The 18,053-nt window shown below is 50.2% G+C and overlaps 1 protein-coding gene across 1 annotated transcript in view; it reads right to left on the bottom strand.

Moving 5' to 3' along the window:
- Positions 1 to 8,688, bottom strand: part of MLLT6 (MLLT6, PHD finger containing) — a 43,436-nt gene extending 34,748 nt beyond the window's left edge. The window contains exons 1-2 of the mRNA XM_075722773.1: positions 8,580 to 8,688; positions 4,848 to 4,927 (exon numbers count right to left, since the gene is read on the bottom strand). Coding sequence (XP_075578888.1) covers positions 4,848 to 4,927; positions 8,580 to 8,688 — 189 coding nt within the window. The remainder of the gene's footprint in view (positions 1 to 4,847; positions 4,928 to 8,579) is intronic.
- Positions 8,689 to 18,053: the final 9,365 nt, after the last annotated feature.

The following is an 18,053-nucleotide window of genomic DNA, read 5'->3' as shown; positions in this document are numbered from 1 at the left end:
CAGCCCAAGAGCCACTGGGCTACAAGTGAACCTTGACTTTCACGGGGCTTTTTAAAAAAAAAAAGTTTTAGTCTTTGCGGTTGGGGAGTAAAACTGAAAACCATGACTCAGAGAGCAGAAGGCAAATAAAAAGAAGCCATTATCTATCTTTGCCTCTTCCCTTCCTTCCTTCTCTCTTTCTCTTGTGATTTTTTTTTCCAGTCTCATGAGAGGTGGGTGAGGCTGTCGTGACATTTTTGCTGGTGGGGTGCGGGGGGCCATGGCGAGCCTGGCCCCAATGGCTGGGCACCCTGCTTCCCCCCAGCCCCAGCCCCGGGGAGGGCTGAGGTGGGACGGGGAGGGTGTGAGGGGAGCATCGGCGCCGGAGACCTCACCACCTGCGAGGGTGGAAGAAGCTCCCCGAGCGCTGCCATGCTGGGTGGGAGGCTGCAGGCCCGGCGCCATGACAGGCCGTGAGGGACGGGAGCGACCCTGCGCCCCTCTCCATGCCCGGTCGCTAATGGCTTCTTTTGGGGAAAACCGTGAGGGGGAGTCACGCCGCCTCCTCCGCCGGGGGCCAGCAGCCACGGGGCGGTCGGAGATGAGCCCCCTCCGCCCGGGAGATGCCCCCTCACGCCAGGCCCCGCAGGGCAGGGAGGCCTCCAAGGCCAGCAGCGGCCCCAAACCCACCCGAGGGTCTCCCTCATGGCCAGGGTGGGGACAGGCCTCACCCCCCGCCACGGACACCCGGCCAGGGGACGGGGAGGGTCCAGCCAGGCAGGATGGCGAGAGCCAGGGAAACCCAGTGCCACGGCCCTCGCCGCCATTCCTCGCCTCACAGCGGAGGGCGAGGTCCTGCACTCGTTCTTCCTCCCTCCCTAATTTCAGCCCTGCCCAGCCGACATCAGCCTCCACGTCGGCTGATCGCTACGTGAGGGCTCTCCGCCGGCCACAACGCCCTTTTGAAGCGTTGCTGGGAGGTTTTGGGGTGGTTTTGGGGCGGTTTTGGGGCGTGTTGCCACGCATGGGGGAACACGCTCCCGGCCCTGAGGGCTCCTCCCAGGCTAGGCCACCCGAAAATGGTCACAGCCTCCTCATGGCGTCACTCGGGGAAAATTTCGATGTGCTTTTTGTTATGTTTGACTTAAAAAAAGGCCTGAAAACCTCCAAGGTGCAACCGTTTTCCTGCCCTAGTGGAAACGTCTGATTTGTTAAAAAAACAAAACAAAACACAACACGAAAAAAAAAAACCCATTTTTCTGTGAAAAAACGTGCCTCATCAGAAAGTTTTGAAATGAGGTGCCTGGCATCAAAGCGAGACGGCAGACCGCGCCGCTATGAGCGTGCGGGACCTGGCGCTCTCGCCCGCCGGCGCTTCGCCGCGATCGCTCGGCTCTGGCGAGCGGAACAGGGCAGGTGCTCCATGCCCCGAAAAACACCAACGTGCTGAGCAATCACTGGCCGCGAGCAAAAGCCTCTGCCACCGAGTAGTCCCTGAGGACCTTCTACAAAGGCGGTTTTCCTCAAGCAAGCTCAAGATTTCCTCTGCTGAAGTTTTACCTCCTGGACAGATGGGCACAATAAATAGGATTGCAATGCTCTGGGCAGCAGGGAGGCTCAGCCCAATCCTCCAGCGCTTTCGTGGGAGTCAAGCGTGCGGGGCTGTCAAACAGGCGCCTCTGGCAAGCACGAAATCCCCGCGATAACATATAAATAAGAGACGAGGGGACAAAGACGAGTGCCGTCATCGGCAGCCCGTCTCGCTTTTCCTGCGACTTAGTTTGAAATACGGATGGATGACCGCAGGAGGTGTTTCTCACTGCTCCTGGTTAGGTCCGGGCTGCCGGAGGGCTGGGGAGCTGCTCTCACAGTTACTATGGGAAGCCCGGCAGAGCCAAGACAGAAAAAGAACTGGGTTAACTGAGACACTGTAATAAGAAATTTGCACTTGAAAAGGCCCCTCGCTCTTCCCTCCACCCCTCAGATCAAAGCCGCTCTCCCACCATGCGATTAGCAAAGCTCTGATTGTAACAAGAGGGGTTAACAGCTCCATCGGCCCCACACAAGACTTTTAATAGCCCTGCCTCGAAATGACAGCTAAAGCCTTCACATGATCCCTCACATGAGTGCCCTCTGGCCATCGCAGCTCACCGGGCTTCCTAGACAATTTGATTACAAAGTGGATGGGCTTTCAGTTGCTTACTGTAAGCACAATAGTGTCCACAGCATCCTTTAGGGACCTGAGCATCTGAGGAGGGGTTATGAGCAGGGATTAGCCGTACCTCTTCCTTTTATTCAACCTGCATAGGCCAAGGCAGTCTCCAGGGTTATTTCCACTCTGGGAAAAGAGCGAGCTTGGTTGATTTAAACCAGGTTGTGATGGGTAAGGTTAGAGCTCCCGACCCCCTGGGGCTTCTAACTCCAGGATCTACCACCAAGCGACTATACCTGCTGACTGAAGTTAGGGCTCCTGAGCTCTCTTTCCAAAGCTGAAGAGGGGACGGAGTCCATCTCTCCAAAGGAGAGATACAGTAATCACGGGACCTATGTTTTTAAAAACTCGCCAAGGCGTACAACAATCTCCATGCCTCCATATCTCATTTTCAAAGCAGAAGTATCAATATTTAGCCAATAAATACGTTTGTTATGGACAAAGCTTGTAAACCGCTTTAAGATTCTTCTATGAAGGCAGATGTGGGAAGAAAAACATTGTTGTTTTTCAAAGGAGTTTGCCACACAGTCATTATGAAAGAAATAGAAATATCAATTCACCCTGCTGCTGCTGTCAGTGTATTTAGCGCTCAAATAGCAGCATCTCTCGTTCAGGATCCTCAAGGCAGTGTCTGCAGGCTGATAATGCCCCTTTCGCAGCTGGAGAAAGCCAGGCACAGCGAGATGCAGTGAAAGCCAAGGGCAGTGGAGGAGCCACACCCTCCAGCCTCGCTGGACCACGGAGCACAAATTCAAAGTGCTTTAGCAACAGAGCCGTGCACAGATCTCGTAAGACCTGACTCATTTCCCTTACTCTGATCATGCTGTTCTCTACATCAAAGAACTAGATTCTTTTTAAGTATTTACCCATCTGCGTGTCTGTTGCTATGACTGCTGGTGTTTAACTGAAAAGGTGAGGGATTTAGATAGGAAATCATCCCCAGCTCTGCTTAGGAAGGAAGATTATCACTGTTCAGTTATTATAGTAGCAGGGCTGAATGCCCCAGGACTGAATAGCATGACTGAAGCCCACCACGCATTGTCTAACAGATTTCACCGAGGACAAGTTAAATAAGGAGCCACCTGCGGGGGTATTGTTTTCTTGATACCTTGGAGGCAGTTTGGAGTGCATAATGTGTAAGTGAGAAGTTGCAGTCCTTGCAACGAGCGCAGGTGAGGAGGACTCGCGTGTACATGTACTACTACAGCTGACGCTGAATTGTGGCTAACGCTGAGGAGCTTCTCTCTGCCTACACGGTTGGGAGAGCGGGGGGAAGGAGGCCCATGAAATCCAAATTCCTTTCTTTGCTATGAAACTATCTGCAGGATGTAAAACCATTCAAAGACACATTTGATCTTCTTTACTGCAGTGCACATAAAAGCAGCATCTTACAATGGGGAAAGAGCTCAGGTCTGAAAGTCTGGTCTTGTTTACACTCCCACTTCCAACGAGGAACGAGTTAATGCAATGTAGAAAGCATGGTACAGATACCTAATTCCCCCATTCACTCATCTTTGCCAAGTTCTTCGCCCATCTGTGAAACAGATTAAATTTTTGTGCTGCAGCAAGCAGAGAGCCCAGCTGAGATGGAGCACGCTATTTGCTCGGGCCTGCACAGATCCGCAGATTCAGAGGTCACCTACATCAACTTCGCTAGGTGCGTACTTTAGAAAAGATTTAGCTAAACCAGTTCAGAAGGCAGCGCAGGCATTAATAAATGTTGTTCGTGCTGACTGAGGCCTTCTGTGTTTAAGGAAAGCCAAAGTTTAATTTAAATCCATCTTCAAGGAAGCAAAGGGGGGAAGTTATCTTGGATTTACCGCATGGCAAAAGCAGCACCCATGGCATAACTAACCTGTTAAAGATCTACAGCCCGCGCCTCAGCAGTTGGTTGGTGCAGCCGTATCTGATAAGGGCTCACATGGGAAGTTATTGCAGAGTAGCTGGTGCGCTATAAACTCACAGCCTGGTTTACTACACAAATAACTTTGCCACATAGACGGACCTAAGAGGCAGTCCTGGCTTGATTGTTTCCACTTTCCTGCCTCACCGGGAAATGCCAGAATTAATTAAGAACATTTGTAAAGTGTTCTATACTGCTAAATTGCTACTTAGACAGAAACTAAACCCTGATCCAGCTTCCTGTAATTTTCTGTGCTCTTTTACAAACCCAGAAGACTTTATGCAGGAGACTTGCTGCGAGCTACGAATGCCAATCCATCCTGTCAGTCAGTATGATAACTCTGACAGTACAGCAGCATCCCAGGTGATGCCAACTTCCCTCCACTCCAAAACCTCCCGAGGAGCTGAACAGAAAAAGCAGGAGGGAAACCACCTTTTAGAGGAATGCCATTATTTTTTAGAAGATCAAGGTCTCTAGACTTAAACATGTTGTCACTGATAACTTGCTTAAAAGCCCCTCTGGCAGCATTTTCATCAAAATGGCTAACAGCATTGTATAAAGTGGTTTGATGCAATTATTCCTATTGTATAAACAAGATATAGCAGGTTACAGGCAGAGCCGGGATTACAAGCACGGGAGCGCTGAAATGCCAGGCACTATCACTTTTGCCAGGGGACCACGCTGCTTCCAGCAGAGACACGAAGGGCATCGAATGAACCTGTTCCGTGTAGTACAAGCACGCTTCGTACTCACCACCCGGGCGGCTCTCTCTTGAGATTCACATTTCCGACAGAACCAGGGTCCGGTAGGAACCTGGACAATTCCATAGCAAGCTGGAAGAAAAGCAAAGAGAGTTCATCAGACCATCTTTAAATTGACTATTTAATTTCTCAGGTGCATACAAAAGTTTGCCAGAGCTCTTATCAGTCAGAGATGGGTGACAAAACCAAAAATTAGATCTACGCAGCATTTTATTCCCCTTTCTAGCTTCCATATCCAGCAACAGCAGACAGCTTTTTGCAAGAGGTCCAGTGTTATACATTTATTCAAGTTTTCAAATAAGCTCATGCCCAGTATGAAAAATTCCTATGAAAATCTGGCCTAAGTGGGAATGGAGTGCTTCATAAACTGTGTCTAATTCTGGTCTAGCAAACACAAATAGAGCAATTTCTTACCCCTTAACTTTTCAAGTGTCACTAGTGATCTAAACATAAAATTATGACATGGATGGCTATGAAGCACCTTAAACCATAATTAGAACTAAGATAAAATCTCAGCGTCACGAAGGAAACCGTCTCAGTGAGAATTCAGACAGACACCAAGCGAAACTCCCATTCACACCCTCAAGTCTGTAAGCCACATCCAGCGGCAGCCTTTCAGAGCATGCTTCCAAGATCACCGAATTCAGGCTTTTTAGGGCTACTCCTGGGAACGGCTTCTGTGTTAGTACAAGTGTCCAGCTGATAACCCAACAAAACCGGTGTTCTTATCCAGGTATACCGTACGTCCCTCTTGCTTTCTACACCACTACTGATGCCCTCAGGGTCTCCCTCTGCAAGTTGGAACTCCCACTTCTTTAAAATTAGCTCCCTTCTCTGATGGGGCAGTGCTGCTTGAAGACTGTTCACCTCCTTCGGTGACCTTCTCCCTCTTAACCATCCAAGGATGGTCTTTGTGAGTCCCAAAGGAAGCATTTCTGACCCCGAAAGGGCTCTTAGCCACCACGCAGGTGGGTTTGAAGCAACAGAGGCTGGTAAAGATGGTGGTAAAGAAGTAAGGCTATGCATCTCAGACGAGGGTATAGGAGTCTCCTAGGAAAGAACAAATTACATCTTCCTTATTCCACCTTCAAATGCGAGCTGGCGGTTGGAATGGAATCCCAGTCACTTGAGACGTTTGAAACTAGGTTGGACAAAGCATCTGAAAATATCCTGCTGGAAGCAATCCTGCGATGTTCCCCAGGGGATGGACCAGACACGACCCGCAATAGGTTCTCTCCGTCTCTCTAATGTCTATTATGCCACATCGGCCAGGAAAACGAACGCAATTGTAGAGTTAAAACTGAAAGAGCTGACTGCAAGATGAGCCAAGGCATACGCATAAGAAAATAGAAACTACATGAAAGCAATGACAGAGGAGCCTGCCTTGGGTCCATCTTTAGCAGTGGGCTTAGGGCCAAAAGCAAGCACTCAGCTGGAGCCAGTGCGAGCTTCTGTACCCACTGCTTCCAAAAGGAAGAAAACAAGGAAAAAAACAAGGAGCAAGGCAGAACGTAAGTAAGGCAGAGTTGAAAACATGATTTGTAAACATTCTTAACTATCTTATTAGTGTCTTCATTTCCAATCGGATGGTTTTGCTAACGTTTTTAATTTTTTACTGGAAAGATACGATTTTTAACCATTGTCACAGAAATGGTACTGATATTTTTAAGAATGAGCCCTAATGCGTGGCTATAACATAAGCTTAAAAAAAAAAAACAAACCAGGATTCTTTATTTAACTGTACAATCATTTCAAAAGGTAATTTGGTTTTGTGGATATTCAAGCAGTACAAAGAGATACCAAACCCAGTAGTGTGTGATTGCACGGAATGAGAGTAGATGACCGAGATGATCCCCTACAGTGGTTTGTTTCTATTTAAGAAATAAAAGCCTACCAAAACACCATACTACTGCTAGGTTTATGAGCAGGCTTTAAAAGGAGGGTTGAAGAACATCCACTACACACTGCTGCGCTCCTTATGAATTATTATATCCTGAAGGACTCTTACAAGACCTAAATAGACAGTTGTATTTTCCAAACACACAAGCAGTGCCCTCTCTGAGACTTTTCTAACATGTTCCAACTGTACCAAAACAACGCCACGCGCCCGCTTCCCCGCCGCCGCAGCAAACGGCGAACGCATCCCGCCTCCGTACCTGTGCGGGCCTACAAACAGGCACCCTAAAAGAATAAAAGCATTGCACATTTGAAACCGTTCTTGCACGTTTGAACTGTTCTCGCCAAACAAAAGTGTTTATATTCATCTTGGGAGCGGGCATAAGGACGCCAACGCCCTTTATCTCCCTCCAAAAAAGAGAGCGATGAAGAACCCTATTCTCTAGCATGTGGTTTGATAAATAACGGGAAGAATGGAAGACTTAGACCAGCAAAATCAAAACAGAAAGAAGCGTCCTTCCAGAGAGACCCGCATCGTGCCGGGTCACTCGGAGGCACCCTGGAGAAGCTGCCTGGTGACGGGAGACACCCAAGCATCGCCTCCGAATGAAGAGAAATCCCCCGTGAGCTTCACTTCCTCATTTTAACTCCCCTTCAGTCACCTGGTTGTAAGCGACTTCTTACCGAAGCCGTAAGCGTGGATACACCAAACGTACGAAAAGCAAAAGCAAGCCCAACCTACAGACCCAGAGACCTGCGCCTGACAGGCGGGCAGAGGCAGAGCAGGACACATTCGCAGCTGGAGACAGGAGCGTGCATCAAGACACCGAGGGAGAGATTACACAGGGAGAGGCTGGAGATGCGCTGGTAGATGGATAGGATAATAATAGATGGAAAAACAGACATGCCAGATGAGACCAGAAACCTTCGTGTTATTCAAAACAAACCAACCAGGATAATCACCCTGCCTTGCTGCCAGGTTTGAACGAAAGCAAATATACGTATTTTTTTAATTTTTTTTTTTTTTTTTTTTTTCCGGAGACCTGAGGACAAACTTTCCAGTCCGATACCGTGCGTTAGGTGCGTGGCTGCAAGTCATTTAAAATGCAAATAGCCCGTATCTCTGGGAGGAGGAGGAGGGCTGCCTTCCTCCCTGCCCTTGGAGGAGGCAGCTCCGGGCCCCGCCGCCGCCCCCGGGGGGGTTACCCGGGGCCATGCGGGGCCGAGCCGAGGATACCGGACCCCCGGGGGGGTTACCCGGGGCCATGCGGGGCCGAGCCGAGGGCACCGGACCCCCGGGGGGGTTACCCGGGGCCATGCGGGGCCGAGCCGAGGGCACCGGACCCCCGGGGGCGGCTGCGGCGCTTCCCGGCCCGGCGCTGCCCTCCTCCCGGCCCGGGGCTCGGCAGCCCGCCCTTCCCGGGGCAGCGGGGCAGGGCGGGGGGGGCCCGGCTCCACCGCCCCGGCCGACCCCCCCCCGCTCCTTCCCTCCGCGGAGAGAAGCGGCCGGGGGTCCCCGCCGGCTGCCGGGAGCCAGCACCCGCCGAGCCCCGGGAACTGCGTGCCCCCCCCGGGGCGCAGCTGATGGCCAACTCCGCTCCCCGCCGGCACACCGCGCTCCCCCCCCGGCCCCGGCTCCTCCGCCGAGCCAGGCCGGCGCCGACACCGTTATTTTAAACAATAGGGCTAAAACAAAGCCCCCCCCCCCCGCCGCCCCCGCACCCCCCCGGCCTCCCCGGGGGCGCCCGGCGGGAGGGGGGGGGGGGGGGGCGGCGGCCCGGCCCCACGCTGCCCCGGTGCTGGCGGCGGCGCCGGGCCGGTGCCTTACCTTGGTGCACCGCCACATTGCAGCCGTGCCCGTCGCAGTAGACCAGCGGGTTCTCCGCCCAGCCCCGCTCATCAGAACAGACACAGCAGCCTCCCACCATCTCCTTCATACTTCCATGAGGGTTTCCTTCCCCCCCCGCCTCCCTCTACGCACACACTCCTCCCTCCCTCCCTCCCTCCTCCTCCTCCTCCTCCTCCTCCTCCTCTCCTCCTGCGCGCTCCCCCCTCCCCGCTCGCAGCCTGCCTTTCACACGGCCGCCCGAGGGGCGCGGGGTGCCCGACCCCCGCCGCGGGGCCGGGCGCTGCTCGGGGCGGGGGGGACGGAACCGCCCGCGCCCCCGCCCCGCGCCCGTGCACACGCAGGGACACGGACACGCGGGGACACACGCACACGGACAGACACACAGACACACACGCACCCCCCCCCCCCCCCCGCCTATACAATCATGGCTGCGCCGCCCGCATGCTCCTGTAAAATTTGAGGTTCAGGGATTGCAGGCTGGCTGGGTCGGGTGCATTTCTCTGCGTGCCTCTGTGCGTGTGAAATTAATTTTTTGTTTTGGTTTGTTCTGGTTTTTTGGGTTTGATTTGGTTTTTTTTTTTTTTTTTTTTTTTTACCCCCCCGCCCCCTCCGGCCGCTTTTCGCTTCTTCCTTTACGTTTTTATTCACCCCCCCACCCCCCCTCGCCACCCCCATCTCCCGAGCAAACCGAGCAGGAATCCGAGTGTGCACCCGTGTGTGCAAACCGCTGGATGCGTGCCCGAGCCAGTCAACATGGATCGCTCCGGAGCGATGAGTTGGGACCGTTCCGCAAATCCTATTATCTCCGCAATTCCTCTCTGACAGATCGGGGCTCCGCGAGCGCCACCGCCTGTCCTGCTCCCGCAGGCTCCTTCTGCGGGAGCCTTTAACCCCTTGGCACCTGTGGTGGTACCTTTGCACCGCGGCGGGGGAGAAAAATGCCCCCTTTGGAGGCTTACGCCCAGCAGGACAAGCGTCAGAAATCAGCTGGACAACAGGAAAAAGAAATAATCCTAAAGTCTAGGGAGTGATGCTGTGTGGGATTGCACCTGCGGGTCCCGCAAGTCCGCCCAGTTTCGTGAGACCCCTGGTATATCGTGAAATCGTTTAGGTGGGAAAAGACCTTTAAGATTATCAAGTCCAACCATTAACCTAACACTACCACTAAACCAGTTAAGGGTAGAGTAATAATTAGGTTCATGTTTCCTGGCTTGGTGGTTGGGTTATTTTTTAATGGAAGTAAAACTATAAATCACTAAGGTTGGAAAGGCCCTCTAAGATCATCAGTCCAACATCAACCCAACACCCCCATGCCCACTAAACCATGGCCCAAAGTGTCACCTCTGCCCGCTTTTTTAATGCCTCCAGGGATGGTGACCCCACCACCTCTCTGGGCAGCCTGGTCCAATGCTTGACCACTCTTTCAGTAAAGAAATTTTTCCTAATATCCAATCTAAACCTCCCCTGATGCAACTTGAGGCCATTTCCTCTCGTCCTATTGCTTGTTACATGGGAGAAGAGACCAACACCCCCCTCCCTGCCCCCTCCTGTCAGGAGCTGCAGAGCGATCAGGTCTCCCCTCAGCCTCCTCTTCTCCAGGCTGAACACCCCCAGCCCCCTCAGCTGCTCCCCATCAGCCCTGTGCTCCAGACCCTTCCCCAGCTTTGTTGCCCTTCTCTGGACATGCTCCAGCCCCCCAATGTCCTTCTTGTACTGAGGGGCCCAAAACTGAACACAATCATGAGAAACAGCCCTTGCCTTGGATGCATCACCCAGCACAGACAAGGAGAAATGAGGAAAACCCAAGCACAGAGCACAAAAATAATTAAATCTTAGAAAAGAGGCCTAGGAGGAACCCAAAGAATTCATGTAACGTGTTCCTACGGCTCCAGCTCCACCTGAAATCATCTGCCTGAGGACACCGAGCAGCTCTGAGGGAACGGAGCCCAGGTCTCATCTCTGGTGCACGTCCTTACCCACCGACCACACTGTCCTCATGAAAAAAAAAGGAAGCGCCTGATGCCAGCCTGGGCAAAGAAACAGTAGAAAACGTAACAGTGAACAATTTTTTTTGCCTGCGTTGATAAAGAAAAGATGTCCTCTCAAGCTGCTATACCCAACAGTTCTGTTACAGCAGGGCTTTTTGGAGGGCTGATGGAGGAACGGTATACAGGAACTTCAATAAGAAGGAGCATATAAAGGTGCCTGATTTGCGTTACTACTTTTTAATTCTGTTCCTGTAAACCCTTGGCGTTTTAGAAAAGAAGTGTTGTAAATTAGATCAAAAGGAGAGAGCGTTGTGTCTTGCTTGGGAAGGTGCGGGGTTCATGGAATCACTGAGCTACCTGAAATCTTTTTTTCCCTATTCTATGTGGGTTGTGAGCACTGAAGAGACATGGTCGTGGTAGTGAAGGAAACATCAAGGAAAAAAAAAAATCAAAAGCCGCTCTCTCTGCTTCCAGGAGCAGGCACTTAAAATTGTTTTCAGTTGCTGGCATGTATGTGAGTAGCCAGGAGGTCGTATCTTTACTCGAAAGTCAGTCTTCAAAGCCATCAGTGTTTCTGCAGAAAGATGCCCTCCCTGGAGCACAGCCTCGGCAGTTCTCTTCTGCCTGCAAGCGCATCGCTGCAGTGACTCCACGGGAACTATTCCTGATTTACAGCCGCTTAGATAAGACCAGAAACAGTGTCAATGTCTCTTAGACTGGCGACCCTCTTCTTGCTCAAAGTCGTTCCCTTGCGACAGGTAGCCTTTGAAAGGTTGGCATATCCCATCGTATGGTTCCTTTAAAAAAAATCTTCTCATCAGAGAGCAGAGAGGAAACCCATTCCAACAGCCCTAATAATCACCAGTTTAGCATCCTTTATATTGCACCTGTTCAAGCGTTACATCAAGGGGCTGGAAGGCAGACGGCTCCCTGAGAAGCTGCCCGCTGGGTTGCTGTCTTCCTTTTATTACATTCCTTTGAGAGTCACAGGGGCAGACAATACGTTCACCACATTGCTGGAAATTCACTCAGCCTTAGCTCACTTTTCTGGGAGGGTTTCCCCTCCTCTCCCCCCCCCCCCTTTTTTTTTTTTCTTTTATCTATTGTGTTATGAACTTGTTTCAAAGAAAAGGGGGAAAATCTGGCTGGTTGCCTTTGTAACCTGAAGGAGATCCTTGCGGTTTAAGATTGTCTTAGACTACAGGGCAAAATGCTAAACATCCACCATCCCCTGACCGTCTTGGTTCCAGTTGGCCATGCTAGCAGACACTTGGACTTGAACTGCAAATTTGCCTTTAGGGGATTAAGTTCCAATTTACATAACTAATCCCTGTGGTGAGGAAAGGCTAGGCCAGAGAGGAAAGGGCACGATCGTTTCTTGAGAAAAATTTGGGGGAAAGTTACAACTGTGAAAACTGAGACGTGGAGATACTTAATTTATATTGTTCATTTGTTATTTTATCAGTCAGTGTTTTTAAAGTGCGGCCATATGTAGGAAGCGGGCAAAATTAAAGTGATATGTACTGACTCATGGGAACCACTAACCCTGTGTATCTCAGTCATAACTGCAGACCTAAGTTACAGAAGTTGTTACTAAACTTAGTAGTTTACTACTATATCTAGAGAACTGTGGATAAGGGAACTGGCTTCTCCACGGGCTCATACATCATGAACAGAGCTGTTAGCCTTATCTCTCTCTGCAGAGTCTTTGTTACAGATGATCCTTCATTTTCAGGGCGAACCTTTGCATTTACTTGGTTAGTATTTAAAAATAGCCTAAAATTAGTTCTCATCTAAGAGCCTGACATGGAAATTCTTGAGATACAATAAATAAAATACTCTTACTAGCGTCTAAGGCCATATCATTGCATTTTCCAGATTATTCATACTTTGGCTATTTTATCTATACAAGACATATATCCTATGTTAAAGAAAAGAACAACAACAACAAAAAAAAGCAAGAAGATTTATCTTTCTTATGATAACTCAATGTGCTCTTAGGAAATTAAAGACTGATCTATGTTAGAGAAGCGCTTATGGCCTAGCTTACACAAAGGGTCGATGCAAGGAAACACTGGAATGTACATACTTAATGGCTTGCAGTGATAGATTGCCTCTCTGCGCAGTATCCCAGCCTTTTCCAACAGCTTCTCCTGGGAATGAAGACTCTTCCTTCCTTCATTTATGGGGAAATTGTCACTTAAGATTATCATGAATAAGGGCTGTAATTTATCGGGGTGCAAGGAGGGCTAAAACTTGCCTATTTGTGGACAGGCAAATCTGCGCCCCTGTTCAACGAACCTGCTAGCTCTATCAGATTTTATCTCATTCCTCTTGGGTAGGTTGGAGGAAGAGGGAATTGTGCAGATAAGAGTCATAATCCTCGCTAGGCAGCCAAACTCCTTCGAGTCGCTAGCAAGAACCACTACTTTAAAGTATAAATCTCTCAGTTGGAACTGCGGGATCAGTTCCACAGATAGCAGCAGCAAAGTCTTATCCTCTGTTAGCAGCAGCCACCAGGGAGAACATGACATAATCGGAGAACTCTCCAAACCCTATCTCTTTCAGAAAGTTGCTTTCTCATTTTAGACCAAACTTTTCATCCTTCTCACTGATGCGTGCACGTTTAGCCCCTTCATCTCTCTGTAAATGCTTACTAGCACAGCGAGAAGACTACACACATTATTTATACATATTATTTAAACAAAATAATTTAGTTCAGCTTTCTTTAAAACTTTGCATGTGATGTTTTTCTCTATATCCTTTGTTTTGGATACCACGGTGTCTCAAAACATTGAGAAAGATTATGCTAGCCATCGAATTTCAAGGCTAACAAGTGTCCCTCCTTGGAGGGGTAAATAATACTATGGCAGAGAATTCCTCTGCCAATCTGGAAAGATGGCCTCCAGCTCTGCCACTGACCTGTTGCAAGACTTGAAGTAAATTATTTTGCCTTCCCCTTCTTCTCTGTTTGGATTATTAGACCTTCGAGGAGGGAATGCCATCTCATCACACCTTCTGCACTCTTCCAGGATCAGTAGGGTCTTGATGGTACTCAGAGTCTCTGCATGATCCACCGTCAAAATTCATAATAAGTGTAGTAGGAACAAAAATGAGGACGATGGTAATGATAGCGACAAATGCGATTCAGTGGCATACGCAAAACTTCACCCAAATTTATTTTTTGCCTCTCCCACATGGAATGCTGCTGACCAGATAGTTCTGGAGTTTTGCTACCTTTGCAGTGGGTTTATAAGGGACACAAACTTTTTCCCTTTCTCTCCAACAAAAATTGATTTTATTACCTAGCAACAAAAGGTCCATATTCGCAGGCTGGTAGAGACAAGGGGTCAATCTCTTGATATTTCTCTACACCATAGATGGGGAAATCTCATTTGCAATCAGTCAGCACTGTGGCACACATTTTCCTACAGTATATAGGGCCTCTTAGCTCTCTTTTCCCATCGTCGGACAAGGAAAAATCCCACCGAGGTCTGCAAAGGCTTCTCGTACCCTGCAGGACTGAAAGCTGGGAGTCTGGACTGCAACCTGCAAAGGCAAAGTCTCTGTTTAAACAGGAGCTTCAGCTGCAGCGTGTCATTCCCAGGGGAGAGACACCGAGACCTTTGCCCCTGCTCTTCATCAACCACACCTACCAAAAAACCCCACGCTTTTCGTCTCTTTTCTGCCCTGCTCATATCCTCACAAAAAGCATTTCGTCGAGGTAGCTTTTCTTAAGAAGCAACTCTGTTTAGTGAAGATCTTTGTGAGAGAAAAAGAAACACTCGGCTTTCGGAATAGGCTGTTGAATTGGCACTGATAGTTTATTAGATGGGTTACTTTGTGCTTGCTCCATGGTGGACTAAATGCTGCATTTCTAAAGTACGGGCACCCACGGAAAGATTCAGAGAGTAAAGAAAGCCAAGTGCCAAACACAGGCACTCCCAGCTTTGCTTCATCAGTAACTTTCTGGCCTTGGACAAGTCACTTCCTCCCTTTGTGCCTCATTTTCCCTCTTTGTCTGACCAATTCCCTACTGCAGAGAACTTCTGGGTTGTTTGCTTGAAAAAGCACTATATAAGTGCAAGTTATTATTCATTAAACAATGTCATTAAGGACTTTGAAAGGAAACAATGATGTCATTGACAACTTCGAAAGGAAACAGTGCCATTAATGACTTATAAAGGAAAAAAGTAGCGATTGAAATACCCTCTATGCCTGTCTTTTTTTTTTTCCTCTAGCAGCTTAAATCAAACAAGACAGTGGGCCGTATTTGTCTTGATCGTTTTGATGCATTCAAAACAGTAAAATTGATTAATATAGTAGGTCGTTGCACAGGAAGATGACAAATTTGCTTTTGGTACTAAATTACTCTTTTATGAGTGGAAATATGTTGAAGGGATTGCTAGAATCGCTCCGTCTCTTTTCGCCCTAAAAGCTGAAACTCCCACGCTTTCGTGACATACCCGTATTTATGACCGCTTTCCAGACCGCTTACCTTACTGTCCTCTCCCACTGGCGTGAGGGGGATTCCTATGGGTCACGTATTTAAAGTGGTTTAGCTGTTGATTCACTTCTTCCTGCAAAAGAGAGAGCGTCCCGCAGACCGTGTAGTTGAGGAACATCTCTAAAACAAGTCCAGTTTAACAAACCTAATGGGATAGTCATAAAATCACATAAGCATTGCTTTGGAAGGAACTTCAAGAGACCAATTAGGCTAATTCCCTATGGGGAGGCAGAACCAAGGACTTAGTAGTGTCATATTATTTTTATTATTATTATTATTATTTACATTAGGTAGCAAAAGTACACAACAATTACCAGAGAAATAAGTGATGTGGTCTGCATCCCGAAACCAAGAGTATTTTTAAGGAGCCTGTACTTAGGCTTTCAAGTTCATTCTTAGGAAGCTAAACAGATGCCCTGGCTTTAAAACCAAAAAAATTTGGAGCCGCTCCCATCTCCCGATGCGCCCAAACCTCTGCTGATGCACGCGGAGCGGGACCAAGGCTTTTGAGAGCGTTTTAGCTCTCCCGAGGTGCTTTGGCATGGCAGAGTGTTAGGTACTTCACAGATTCAGGCCCTGAGTCTTCAGCCTAGGTCCTGATGTGAAAGAGGGGATTAATAATCACAAACAGATCTTTTTTTAATGGGACTTAGGCACCTGTTTCCCTTTGTGCCTTGGGACTTTTTCCTCACATTCCTGCGTTTTTAGCGCCTTTAAAAAATACTTGGCAGTAATTGAAGCTTTGCCTGTGCCCACCAGTTGCTCTCATTTAATTGGTGTACAAACCAGTTTAATTAACCGCTCTGTTCTGACGTCCTCGCGTTGGTTTAGAGCATTGCATCAGCTTAGCTTGCAATTGTATGTTCAGTTCTTGGCTACGCTATCGGAAACTGCCTTTAAGACAGGAAGCCTGAGGTAAAAGCCTGAAGGTAACAGCTCTGCAGCGACTGCACAAAACCAAGTCGTCGTTCCAGGCCGAAGCTATCCTCCCAGGGCGGAAATCATCCCGAGCTGCGCAGGCCCCACGGCACGGCAAGGTGTGGGGCAGCCGGTGGGTAAAGGCCACCGTCCCTCACCGCCCCACTGCCAAGCTGACAACGGTCCAGGGTGCTGCACAGGGTCAGGCTTTCTCCCCCGCTCCCTCCCAAATTACCTATATATATATACTTTTATATATACGCATATAATGACTTCTCAAGCTGGTTTGCAGCATGCAAAAGAATCCATTACAGAGCTCTGCAGAAAAAGTCGTGCCCGGAGCTGCGCAAGCTCTGCTGCTGCTGCACGCCTTTCACCGTAGAGCACCCAGGGCTGGGGAGCTGTGTCAGCTCTCACCCAAATCCCCCCCCACTCCCTAAGATTTCTGCAAAAAAATCTTTACTGGCAGCCCAGGGGTTGTGCTGGGTGCTGCAGGCCCGGAGGGGCTGCCAGGACCCCCGGTGCGGGTGCCAGGGCTTGGTGGCAGAGCTGCCCGCTGTCCGGTGCCAGGCTCCGGGGAGCCAAGCCAGACCATACCCAGGTCTGTGGGGCTGGGAACAGCCGGGGCTGAGAAAGCCCCGTGAATATTGACAGGAAACGATCGGTGGCTTTTTTGGTTGCGAGCTGCAGCGCTGAGGTTCAGGCAACGACATCCTGCCCCTGCCACGCTCCCCAGGGCCGGGAAGGAAGCGGGGGCCACAGGGGGGGCTGAGAGCAGCCCCAGGCCGGGACTGGGATGGCAGAGGCAATGCAGCTCCCTGGAGTATGGCTGTCCCTGCATCCATCCCTGCATCCCACCCTGCATCCCACCCTGCATCCTGCCCTGCATCCACATCTACCCATCACCTACCCATTGAGAGCAGCCCTGCGGAGAAGGACTTGGGGGTACCGGTGGTACCTTCTCACCCAAACCATTCTGTGGTTCCATGATCTCTCCATACTCAAAAAAGCTGGAAGTGAGCCGGCAATGTGCGCTCACATCCCAGGAAGCCAACCGTCTCCTTGGGCTGCATCCCCTGCAGCGTGGCCAGCAAGTCGAGGGAGGGGGTTCTGCCCCTCTGCTCCGCTCTGCTGAGACCCCACCTGGGGCACTGCGTCCAGCTCTGGCGTCCCCAGCGTGGGACAGAGATGGACCTGTTGGAGCAGGTCCAGAGGAGGCCACAAAAATGATCAGAGGGCTGGAGCACTTCTGCTATGGAGAAAGAGTCGGGGTTATTCAGCCTGGAGAAAAGGCGGCTGTGGGGAGACCTTATTGCGGCCTTTCAATACGTGAAGGGGGTTATAAGGGAGGTGGGGACGGACTTTTTAGCAGGGCCTGCAGCGATAGGACAAGGGGTCACGGTTTTAAGCTAAAAGCGGGGAGCTTCAGACTGGGTATAAGGAATGTTTTCTGCTGAGGGTGCTGAACCGCTGGCACGGGTTGCCCGGAGAGGTGGGGGATCCCCGTCCCTGGACACGTTCCAGGTCAGGGTGACGGGGCTCGGAGCAGCCTGCTCGGGTCGGAGATGTCCCTGCCCATGGCGGGGGCTTGGGCTCGGTGACCTTTAGAGGTCCCTTGCCACCCAAACCACTGTATGATACTATGATCTCTCCAGACTCAAAACTACAAAACCTACAACGCCCTTTGACCCCCCCTGCCCTAGTAGCCCCCCAGGGCCGGTGGGGCTGGAGACAGTGGGTGCCTGGTGTGGGAGGGGGTGGCTGCAGGCCCCTGGGGGCCGAGGCAGCTGCAGGCTGCACTTCACGCGTTTGTCAACTGGCGAGTAGCTCTGGTTCTTGGTAAGAGCTGCAAGGACGGAAAAGAAAACATAATCAAACCTTTAGCCCTTCGTCACTGCTCTTGGGAGATTTGCATGGACCGTTCTGAGATGCCTGTTTACTATAAATGTCCTAATTATTTGTCAGAGGAAGCAACTGTTTCCTTTACTGATAATTTCAGTGATTTATCATGGACTCTGCCAATCTGCCTTGCTGTTAGGA

The sequence above is a fragment of the Pelecanus crispus genome, chromosome 18 (assembly GCF_030463565.1).
Source record: "Pelecanus crispus isolate bPelCri1 chromosome 18, bPelCri1.pri, whole genome shotgun sequence".
In the NCBI taxonomy this organism is placed as follows: Eukaryota; Metazoa; Chordata; class Aves; order Pelecaniformes; family Pelecanidae; genus Pelecanus; species Pelecanus crispus.
The sequence above is the reverse complement of the archived record's forward strand: the minus strand, read 5'-3'. Positions and strand labels throughout refer to the sequence as shown.